This window comes from Idiotropiscis lumnitzeri, chromosome 3 (assembly GCF_059441095.1).
Source record: "Idiotropiscis lumnitzeri isolate Australia: NSW breed Sydney's pygmy pipehorse chromosome 3, RoL_Ilum_1.0, whole genome shotgun sequence".
NCBI classification, from domain to species: domain Eukaryota; kingdom Metazoa; phylum Chordata; class Actinopteri; order Syngnathiformes; family Syngnathidae; genus Idiotropiscis; species Idiotropiscis lumnitzeri.
This window is the reverse complement of record NC_142393.1, coordinates 34015053-34027552: the sequence shown is the minus strand read 5'-3', so window position 1 is coordinate 34027552 and position 12500 is coordinate 34015053. Positions and strand designations below refer to the sequence as shown.

Sequence of the window (12500 nt, the reverse complement as noted above, 5' to 3'; positions counted from 1 at the left end):
ATATATATATATATACACACATACATTATATATATATATATACACACATACATTATATATATATATACACACATACATTATATATATATATATACACACATACATTATATATATATATACACACATCCATTATATATATATATACACACATCCATTATATATATATATACACACATCCATTATATATATATATACACACATCCATTATATATATATATACACACATCCATTATATATATATATACACACATCCATTATATATATATATACACACATCCATTATATATATATATACACACATCCATTATATATATATATACACATACATTATATATATATATACACACATACATTATATATATATACACACATACATTATATATATATATACACACATACATTATATATATATATACACACATACATTATATATATATATACACACATACATTATATATATATATACACACATACATTATATATATATATACACACATACATTATATATATATATATACACACATACATTATATATATATATACACACATACATTATATATATATATACACACATACATTATATATATATATACACACATACATTATATATATATATACACACATACATTATATATATATACACACACATACATTATATATATATATACACACATACATTATATATATATATACACACATACATTATATATATATATACACACATACATATATATATATATATATATATATATACACACACACATATATATATATATATATATATATATATATATATATATATATATATATATATAAATATATACATACATACATTATATATATATATATGAAAAAAGATGGATTTCTGTTTTATGGCAAATATAAAACGTCAAACAACACATAAGTCGCAGGCACGGGAAACAACAACTCATCTGCTTTTGTGTGAAGCTCTCTTCACACTGCTAACCGACAGCGATGTTTGTGGCTCACTATAGCAACAGCTTAACTCCTGGTGATCGATCGCTCTTTTGGATGCGGGCATCAAATCCCTTGTTTGTAAGCATTTTTTCGTCGAAACTAACCGGCTACTACAGCCAATATTCAATGCGATGCGGCACAGTTCTAGTTTACCTATAAAATGAAGTCTCTGTGGACTACAGGAATAACAATTTTTAAAAAATGGTGATTCGTGCTCCAAGGGTGCATCTAAGAGTTTTTTTTTTTAAAAACGCTGCAAAAAGAGACTCTCGGGAATGACGCTGACAGTTAGAAAAAACAACAGAGAACTAGCCAACAAATAAGAGAAAGGGTAATTATCTATACAGTACTTCTCTCAGGAATGACTCACACAGTTCTTCACCGTGGCTGATACAGTGTATTGATACATAGTCACAAGTATCGCAGAATAAATAGAAGGAGAAATGCAATCACATCAAAAGTTGACTAAGTCCTCTTATATGAACGGATCAGCCTGAAAAAGGTACCGTCATATGACAATCGAAAACCCTATTATATCGAATTTGCTACGATTCACACACACTCTTTAGAGAAGAAGGCATTTCTCAATGTATGCAAAAATTACCTTTTTTGAGCTGCGGGTAACATCTTTGTCACAGTAATCGAAATAGAAAGGCGCCAGAAAACACATTTGAACAATAAGCCCGCTTCTTCTTCTGGTACTGTAACAACGTTTGGCGCGCATTACTCCCACCTTTTGACATGGAGTGTGGTTTGCACCCACTCAGAATACAAACAGTTCTTGGTCATTCTCACACAATTTTTCGATGTCTTCAAAATTGTGTCCGTTTTTCTATATTTTTCATGGTATGTCAATATATAATTACAATCTCGTCTGTTTCCTATTTATTATTTCGCTGACTACACATTTAAATGAGCCGTGTGTCCTTATTGGGTGCTGGTTTTACGGTCTTGTATTATGTCTGTTTTTTTCAACATAGTTTCTTGAAAGATTTTTCTTCAGAATAATTTACAAATGACTGCCTGTGTGATCTCAGTTCCATTCCTCCTGCTTACTGATTTGATATTTGCCTGATGCGGTATTACATTCGTCTATGCATTTCATCCTCCTTATGCGTCTTTATGTTTAGCCCGATGCCACCGTGCCACCTTGCAAAATCCATCCATCCATTATCTGTTCCACTTCTCCTCACAATCTGAAGCTGGGCTGAAAGATGTGCGCCATTTTTCGATTGCGCTCGTCCGAGTACAGTTTCTCGTGAGATTTAGAAAAAGCCGCCCAGATATCTGTCTTTGTACTGTTTCCTGAACTCCAGAGATCGAAGAAACTAAATATCGGAACTATAATCAGTTGTTGAGTCTTTATTTGACCCTTTTCCTCTTGAGTACAAAAAAACAAACACACATTGGAGTAAGTTTGGCTTTTAAGGTTCATTTACTAAATACTTTTCATTTCCTCCGCGACTCAACTCCAACAGAACTAAAGCTTATATTGACACGTTGCTGTCAAGGAAATACTTTATTGTACTTGCCAAATAATCAGACAATTTCGTGTTAGCGCCTCAAAGATTAATAAAAGGGTTGATAACATGACATGTTTGCTAGTTATGCATCTTCCATGAGAAGAATTACTTCTCCGTCAATTTGTGAAAATGAAAGGGACATGTCCACTAATTTTGAGTTTTTTTCCTTTTCACTTAAGCGCAAAAAATGTTTTTCTAAGTGACAACTTGCACCAAACCTGATGTCAAAATGAATGGGGTTTGCAAAATTCCATTGGTGGGAAGGCAGAACTGCAGACAGGTTGAAGCGCCGATGCAATTTTGTAATGAATTATTGCAACTTCAATAAAAAACAAGTTGGACCCGGAAAAGGAAAAGAGACAGTTTGCAGTGAATTAACTAAGGTTGAATGAATTACATTATTTAAATATTTAATTTTCAAATTGTTCGATGCTTTTAAATGAATGAAGACCATTTATTCTAGCTAACAAAATGTGTCCTTCACACTGAGGTAAAAAAAATATTTTATGTTCAAACATGGGTAAATGATCACATCATTGACATTTTTATCACCTTTTTTTTAAATCAAATTTAGATTTATGATTTGAAAATTGCCTTTCCCTTGTAAAGGACATTAGTTATTTTATAAGATGTCAGTAGTCAAAATTTTGTTAGTCTCCTTAATAATGTGGTGATGTTATTAGAATCAAGGTTGGTCAAACATACATTGAAGACATATCCAAACTAAGGTCTTACCAGAACCAGTGCGATCCCACTGCATCTTGGAGAACAGGAGATTTAGGAAACTACCATATTTTCCGGACTATAAGCTGCTACTTTTTTCCAAGATTTTGAACCGAGCGGCTAATACAACGGTGCAGCATTTCTGTGGATTTTTCCTTCACCGGTAGGGGCGCTCTATAGTTCAGAAAATACGCTAAATATCTCATTTTTTTTCTCTTGGGTCTGTTCTGTTTTAATTCGCGAAGTTGTTGCAGTGTTAAAAGGCACTGTTTTAAGAATCTATTTATGCACCTTTATGTGTATTCACAGTACAAAATCGTTCTGTACATGCAGTAAACAACTCATTTTTTTTTCAACATAGAAAACTGCGGCATATAGCCTGGTGCGGCTTGTATATCGTTTTTTTTGTTTTTCTCCAAAAAGAATTGCTCTGGCTTATATGCGGGTGCACCTTGTAGTACAGAAAATATGGTGTGTGTGTGTGTGGGGGGGGGGGGGGGCGTGTGTGTGTGCGTGTGGGTGTGTGTGTGTGTGGGGGGGGGGGGGTGCGGGTATGCGTGTGTGTGGGGGGGGGTGCGCGTGCGCGTGTGTGCGGGGGGGGGTGCGTGTGTGTTTGTGTATATACAATTTCGAAGGTAAACTTCTTTTACTTTCACCTGTGTTTGATTTAATGTATTTCTGTGTATTGTTCTGTCATTCTGTTAAACAACGTCTTGTCTGGTGACTGAGCTGAGGGCCATTTATATCCATTATATCAGAAACCACACCATAATTTCAGTATTATTGTATAATATTACTAAGTTATATCTCTCGAGTACGGAAAAGGTGTATTGTAATAATTGCCAATAAAGTCACATTTTAGGAGTCTCTTTAGGAGATACATATTGAAGCTTATAGTGTGACTTCTTCATTTCATGTTAAGAATATCTTCTCTTCAAACATGTTTATTATATCTTCTGAGACACCCATGCGTCTCAAAAACATCACAACCTCTGATGAATACTCTGCCGTCATTGATCTGATTGGGTTGAAATGCAAAATGGGAAGGTTTCAATTAGGTAAACATAAGACAGACAAAGAGAACAAACAGGAAGGTGTTATAAAAACCAACCATAGTCATTATCTAGTCCAGAAAATCTTAATTTTCAAGAATACTTGAAAATACATTTTGAATTTTAAAAAAAAAAGTAAGGTAGTGGCTCAAGGCTGCCACTGGATGTCGCTCCTTCACCATGTTATTTAAGTTGTGAAGCAAGATCTGTACTTTTCGTCCATGGTGGGACCCAGTAGTGTTGCCTCTGTTTGCGTGGAGTGGTCCATTTTGATTCAGTGTCTTTGATTTCGCAAAAGTGAGCGTGTACCTTCCGCAGCACACAACACATATGAACCTCGGGCAATTAGCCAGTCTCGAAATCCACAGCTAACACACCCCACTCACTGTGCAGTCCCCTTATGCTGATAGTGGGCCAACTCTCCAGGGTTAGGAGCTGCTGTCCAACCGACAATGACTCATATTTTAGACACACACCCACTCTAGCCTCAAGGTGCTATTCAAAAGATCCCCCTTAGAGTCCACTCCACCTCCCTCTTTGAATGTCTTGGTGGGAGTCAGCTGGGGAACCGGACATAAGATCGGCCATCCTGCTGCCCCTTTTTTCATTCAAATTACAGAATTAACAAGTTTTAGGTTGATAGCTGTTAAACAAATAATAAATCACTTCATTTAAATGATTTCCTTCTAGGGCAAAACTACCACAGATAGGGTAGGATAAAATATTGCGGACACTCAATGAGTTATATTAAAATAAATGAAAACAACTGGTCACATTGATGCATATTTATAGTTAGAGAGACGTTAATTAATTGTAACCAGTAACAACGGACACCCTGAACTGGTTGCCAGCCAATTGCAGGGCACCCAAAGACAAACAACCATCCGCGCTCACACTCATACCTAGGGGCAATTTAGAGTGTTCAATCGGCCTGCCTTGCATGTTTTTGGAATGTGGGAGAAAACCGGAGTACCTGGAGGAAACCCACGCAAGCACGGGGAGAACATGCAAACTCCACACAGGACCCGATGCTGTTTCTCACTGTGAGGCCATCGTGCTAACCAGTCGGCCAAGTGTGCCGCCGACATTCACTTTATATACATTATTTTGTGTTCCTGTTTGAAGGAAGACAACCTATGATCAAATGTTTTCATCGTAATTTCTGTAAAATATTCAAAGTTCTGGGGATGGAAAAGGCTCCAATCAGGAATGACCAATGAACTACCAATATCACGCCTCCCGCTCTCGTTACCATGGGAACAGCATGAGTCCCTTCTCCAATTTTGATATTTATTTCTTTTACTTGACAATCAGAGCCCCCTTTAGCAATAACGATCTAGTCCTATACTATATATGTTGTCCATAAGTTCAATTCTATTTGCCCACGTGGATGGTTTGAATCGGATCTCAGGCAGTATGTATATTGTACAGTACTGCATTGATGACCAGATCAGCAGCCAATCAGAATGCCAATTGATTGGTATATACCAACGTTGGACGCGATGAAAGGGGCTGATTCAAAGTCACTGAAACTGCGGAGGAGGGTTCAAATAACACGACGAAAGGCACGACAAAAGAAGCTTTTTCTGGAGAACCTCCCTTTGGACCGATGGGAATTGGGGAATTACTGTCAAGATAATACGGCCATCGGCCACGTGACTAAGATTATGTTATCAAATGATCATGATCACTGACAGGCATCACGCCAAACATTCTATTTTAATTCTCTGAAGCAGCGATGTGGGGAAAGGTGACGTAAGACACGGAGCTGCAGGAATGCTGGCACATGCGCAGAAAAATGACGCTGATGGCTGGAACCGTCGCCTGGAAATCAGACGCCCTGCGAACGCCATCTTGGCTCTAACGTCATGAAAGAATTAAGTGTGGATCGCTTCGCGGGGCGCCATTTTGGCTCACCAGGTTCTCGGGCGACACATTTGTGGAACTCTGGGCGACTACAGGCATCCGACTAACGGTGGACGTGACGTTTGAGGTGTCAACTGCAATTTGGGCGTTCACAAGAAGCATTTACGGCGTATGGATCGGCGTTGTGGTCGACTCCAAAGTGGAGATTTTCTGCTTAGGTTCGGGGAGCGGAATCCCCCATATGATACGTTTGGGTAGGGTTAACCGTCTGAGATACTGGGCGTACACAGTGCAATCAAACCAGGAGTCAACCGGCAATTCCATCGCCAGATAGACCATTAACCCAGCAAGCCAAGCATTTTGGATAGCGTTTAGCGACGTTAGCTTGCGGTGGAGATCAGCACCAAGGTCCGAATTGGAAGTCTGGGTGGATTTTGTCGATTGGGTTAAACATTTCGTATGATAATTCGATTAAATTATGCGGTTTCGAGTAGTGCAATTGTTTCCATGCAAAGGAGGAAAATCTCTGTGGTTCCCGTTGAGCTAACCCGCTAGCTGGCGAGCCCACTCACCGGGATAGTGGTACCACAGAAGGTGGGGCGGGCGAACTTGGACTCTGAAGTGACCGACGCTTTTATCTTCATCACATTTGGATCATACAATTCCCAGTGTCACCGACCTGCCATAATAACACTTCGGTTAATTAAGTGTGCCGATCCTAAACAATTGTGAAGGGGCTATTTGTAGAGCTCCCAGGTTTGCCTTTGGACCATGGCGGACGACGATGTGCTTTTCGAAGATGTCTACGAGTTGTGTGAGGTGATTGGCAAGTGAGTACGGCCACGGTACATGCTTTTTGTTTGTTTGCTAACTATTTGGCAGTTATTGTACGTACTTTCTGTCGCAAAGTTGCATTTCATAGTTGGTGTTGACACGAAGTCTTTCTTGAATCTGGACTCTCATGTTATTCCACTACGGTCGGGGCAGTAGAAGAGTAGACATTTGCATGATGGAAGTGACACCCACTGTAGTAGATCTTAAGATCATTGCACACACCTAAGATTGAGGGACATGCCCCTGCAGTTTACCTGAAATGACTAGTTCCTCCTGTGGTCACTAATTCAAGGAAGGTAAAAAAAAAAAAGTTCAACTCGTTAATTCATTAAGTTGGTTTAGGAAAGAAAAGAATGAGTTGTGATAGCTTTGTGCTTACTTTGCTGTAGAAGTTAGAGTTGCGGAAACGACTGTTAGAAATGTTGTTTTATCAGTGTGTTGATTTCTGGTGTCTTGGAAATGTTGCTGGAAGTGATCATTTTTCCCTAACCTAGATGCACAAGGGCAAGGCAGTCTGGCACCAGGATAATCAGCAGAAAGAGAAATGGATGGTCTTTGAGTTGAAGATGGAAATAAAGTCAGAAGGCATTGACAGTGTCACTCTTGTGTCCCAGTTTGTTTTTTCACTCTCACTCCAGTAGGGACAATAAAAATCTGTTACCTTTTTTTTGTTCTGGACATATAGTTTTGATTTGTAGATTTAATTTAATTTTCTATCGCCTCTGGTATTCACAGTAGCATTTGAATTTTCACACATATGCTTTCTGCTTCATGTCCATCAGATTGGATTGAAACTTACTTCCACATTACCAATCCAACAGGTCAGCTCCCATCAAACCGTGTCAGGTCAAACTGTGGCAAAAGATAACACCTAGATGTTTGAGTTGAGAAAGTAGTAGAGATTGTTCTTTTGCTTGCAACGTTAGGAGAGACACATGCTGTATTGTTGTAGACACATGCCCTAGGGTGCAACATAATCCAGACAAGTGACTAGTGAGCTGCAGTTTAGTATTCTACTGTGGACCAAAATCATTGGGATTGGTTGTTAGAAGAAGTTGGCCTCCTCCAACTATTTCACTATTGTACTGCCCATAATTAACCACTGCTCAGATGTGACTGAACCACAACCCTTGCTTTTACGGAGGTCAGTTGATTTTTTTTATGCTTGCAACACAGTATGCAGCAGAGCAAAAAGACGATTATCCTATTATCTCAATAGTGTACAAGTAAGCTAATTTAAAAACACAGATTGTTTTGTCTATTTGAAAAGCTCTATTGCTGTTATTGACGTCTGACTCCAACACAAGCAGATTTATTCATTTACTCATTTACTACACATTAACACAGGGACTTAAGTTAGCCACAGTGAGAGAATGCAAAGCTGCCGCTCAAACCAATGTATTTTTGCTCTTCATGTTGAGTCTGTTGCTGCATGTGTTCGCTATTTAGGCTAGAAAAGAAATTGAAGAGTTGATAGTAAAGTTTCCTCATGTCTGGCACATACGTTTGCAACAAAAATACATATCATCCAGTCTTGGATTGAAAGTATAAAGGAGACCTTTGTCACAATTTGTTAATTTCTTTTGATGACTCCTCTTGTCCGGATGTGAGGCGCGTATCGGCGTTTTGTATGATCCCACAGCTGCGGTCATGTCAGCATGACATGCGGCCTCTGCACTCCCTGCACACACTTTCTCTCTTACTTAGTGATGGTGGATTTCATTTGATAGATTTCAGTAACATTTTTATTCTATTTATTGAAATAGTGCCCCTTCTTCCTGCATGTAGTGCACCCCATTTGTACATGGTTTTTCAATGCATTCCCTATTATTTTGCCATGATAACAATGGCACTTAAGCATTAAAGCAGTTTTTGTCACCCAACACTCATTGCTTGATACCAGCAATGTGTTTTATTGTCACACACATTAGCATTTTCCATTAAACTACTCTCTTGCTTATTGCCACAATTTTGAGATTTCCTTACAAAAACATGCAGAGTTGTTATAATACTTTTACCCCTTGTGGGCTAAAAGTCATTGTGGTTGTCACATCATCAGCACGGTACCTGGTGGGATAGTGTTTTACTGAACAAATTGTGCACATATTTAATGCTTTGTTTACTTGGTTCAGAGAGAAATGGTGATCAAAGGCCACTTTAAAGCTCACTAAGTGCGTTTTTGACTAGTTTGTCCACACTAAATATGAAATGTTTGTCTATTGTGCTCCATATGTCATATGCCTCCTTCACAACTATGTTGAGAAACACAGCAACAATATCTGCCACATCTTAGCTTCCATTAGTGTGCTCACCCTTGCCCATGTCCCTATAATAATGCCTTTCTTTTAGTATTTACAGCTGGGCGGCATACAACTGCTCTGTGATTCCCTTGGCAACAGTATCGCAAAACTTCCATGTGCCAAACCTCCGACATGGCTGTTGGCATATAATTATGAGCACATGAGTGCTGACTGCATGCATATACGCACACGCACACACATACACATACAAGTAGGTGTCTAATTAAACTGGTGGTTATTATAGGGGACCTTTCAGTGTGGTGCGCCGCTGCATCAACAGGGACACCGGCCAACAGTTTGCTGTTAAGATCGTCGATGTGGCCAGCTTCACCTCCAGCCCCGGCCTCAGCACTGAAGGTAAGAAAGGGGGCAGACCTTGCTGTCATGCTTATACTTAAACCTTGAGCCTTGTGCACCTGGGACAGCAGATGGGCCGGGTGCAAACAATCTGGACACAAGGGCACTGAATAACTTGCCTAAAATTACACTTTGATGCCCAAATCTGAATTCAGAAATCAGAATCAGAAATCCCTTTATTGTCGTTGTACAGTGTGCAATGAGATTAGAGAGCTCCCCTCTCAAGTGCAATAAAACAATAATTTTATCAAATATATAAATTAGATAAATAAAAGAATAAATAATGAGATGGAAAATAATACGAAATTGGATAAATAACACATTACGTTGCTGCAAGGTAGGGGTGGTTTTGTGTGTGTGTGTATGTGTGTGTGTGTGTGTGAGAGTTCAGAATGGTTATGACTCTCAGAAAGAAACAGTTTTTCAGTCTATTAGTCTTTGATTTGATGCACCTGTTAGCGCCTGCCAGAGGGCAACACGTCAAACAGGTGTGAGTTTGGGTGAGTTTTGTCTTTGATGATATTGAGAGCTCTGCTGAGGCACCGGGGGGGTGTAGATGTCCGACAGGGAAGGGAGAGGGCAGCCTATAATCTTCTGTGCCGTTTTGACTGTCCTCTGGAGCCTCACTCGGTCAGCCTCAGTGCAGTTGCTGTACCAGGTGGAGACACAGTAGGTCAGCAGGCTCTCGATGGACGAGTGGTAGAAGGCCAGCAGCAGCTTCCTGTCCAGGTTGAATTTCCTGAGGACCCTCAAGAAATGCAGACGCTGGTGGACCTTCTTTACCACTGCGAATTGCGTGTGCGCGTGTGTGTGTGCGTGCATATATGCGCGCGTGTGGGGGTGCGTGTGCGTGCGTGCGTGGGTGTGTGGGCGTGTGTGGGGGGGTACGTGTGTGTGTGCGCACGGGTGTGTGTGTGTCAGGTAGGCCTTTGGGGCAGGACCTAATTCGTGTGTTTGCATCCATGTTAAGATAACATGCATGTTGGCGCTCACTATATGCCATCTGCAGTGCCCCTGTCAGGGATTAGCTCTGCAGCCAGTAACAATAGCAATAGAAGGCAATGAGCCCCGGGAGGAGGAATGCGTGCAGTCTCTGGAGATTTAACGCTTCACAAGTCTAGCATCAACATATCTCCACTAAAATTGTATGTTATTGTCATGATCCTAAAGCCCACCACACACTGAGCAACATGGCCAAAACTGCATTTCATGAGTGGCCGCCGGTGAGGCACTGCTTTGGGTACAACTCTGAATTTTATCTGCACTGAATCACAGCGTTGCAGCGCAAGAAAGACACAGTAAGCTAACCGCTGCCTATCTGGACCAGTACAGTATAGCCTGTGGTGTGGGAGTGGGAGGTGTACAGACATCCTACGGTACGGTGCGGTCTGTATTTGTGTTTGGTCCATGGTTTGGTACAGTTTTGGTACTTTTGGTGCAACAATACAATACAACTTTCTTCATATAGTGCATTTCACAACAGCTACGGGGGCATATTCTCCCATTCACGATTAAGTTAATTCCTTTTGCGTCTTTTCTTTTTTTTCCAAGACGAGGTGAATTCTCACACACTCACCATGTGTAAACTGGAAATATCCACCAAAAAAATCCAGATTCATTGACGGCGGAGTGTGGCCCTAATTTCCGGATCGTGGAGTTATGAGACACAAGAATTGCATAGTCATCCATTTCGAAAATATGTAAGACTTTGATTGTGAAATTAACTTGCATCGTGGATCTGGAAGTAATCCCCAGAGACGTGTAGTCGGCTAATTTCCGGGTTAGTTTTTTTTTTTTTGCATTCACTTTTTAATAAATCCATTACAAGCAATTTAATCAGATTACTTTGCTCATATGGTACTGCATGGAATGCTTAGAAGACAAATTAAGTTGACTAGGTGGCCAGGCAACACATTGCGAGCGTGGCACATCAAATAAAAAAAAGACTATAATTTATGGCCCATAATTACGATGACTGTATATTTTGTGATTTCCAGACTTTCATTCAATTCACTATTTTCTTCAACTCAAGCTTCAGTGCAATATTCACTATGTACAGTAACATTTGCAAACATGCTACATCATCAAAAACATTCAAGCTATGACTCTTCCTCGACTATGTTCGTGTCTGGAAGCCACGTTGTGTTTGATTTATCTTTGTAACACTCTCACTAACACGATGTCCTATATGGTACCCTAACATATTGTCGGTTTTAGTCGACGGAAACGCAAAAGAAAACGTTTTAGTCTTGTTTTTGTAAATTTATTAGTCTAAAACCCAAAAAGGTTTTAGTCCATTTTAGTTCAAACTAGGTATACAAGGTTTCCACCCAATAGCAACAACTTTTTGATGGACTATTAAGGATTATGCATTACAAACAGATAACGTAACACATCATAAATAGAAATAAAAATAATTGACCTGTAGATTTCCCCTTGATATTCATCATAGTACGTGTATCGAAACCGCTGACCCCAGTGGCAATGCTCATTGCTCCAAAATACGCAGAGAACCAAAACGTATTATTTGGCAACTGTTGTGGGTTTATTTCACTTAATGCAACATAAAATAAAAACGTTTTAACAACATAAACTTGTAGTAAATGTGTTCTATAGTACAGTAGCACAAGTACAAACTATCAAACATGTCTTGTTTACTTGTACCAGCTTGCGGTTATCAGAGCGAAGCAGCCTTGTGAGTGTCACGGTCGAGACAAATGACCGCAGATGTGTTCGCGCGACACCAGTATATGCGTGCCCAAACGAAAGATAGGTTGCACTTCATTGCAATGTTTTGAAAGACAGATTACATGTACAAAAGGAAGGGATGCCATAAATTTTGAGCGTCTGACGAACCACACGCTAAC

At 39.6% G+C, this 12500-nt stretch overlaps 2 protein-coding genes across 25 annotated transcripts in view; one reads left to right on the top strand and one right to left on the bottom strand.

Moving 5' to 3' along the window:
• The window catches only part of LOC148340973 (centromere protein L-like), a 16732-nt gene extending 15005 nt beyond the window's left edge, over window positions 1-1727 (bottom strand). The window contains exon 1 of the mRNA XM_088291189.1: window positions 1583-1727. Within this exon, the coding sequence (XP_088147315.1) occupies window positions 1583-1605 (23 nt within the window). The 5' untranslated portion in view covers window positions 1606-1727. The remainder of the gene's footprint in view (window positions 1-1582) is intronic.
• A 4121-nt stretch (window positions 1728-5848) lies between these two features.
• Window positions 5849-12500, top strand: part of LOC148340971 (peripheral plasma membrane protein CASK-like) — a 77107-nt gene continuing 70455 nt past the window's right edge. For 6 of the 24 annotated variants that reach the window (XM_088290633.1, XM_088290638.1, XM_088290636.1 and 3 more), the window contains exons 1-2: window positions 5852-6972; window positions 9521-9633. In XM_088290633.1, the coding sequence (XP_088146759.1) occupies window positions 9592-9633 (42 nt within the window). In that variant the 5' untranslated portion in view covers window positions 5852-6972; window positions 9521-9591. Of the gene's footprint in view, window positions 6988-9520; window positions 9634-12500 lie in introns of all 24 variants that reach the window. The other 18 variants (XM_088290624.1, XM_088290621.1, XM_088290622.1 and 15 more) reach the window with 6 other exon arrangements.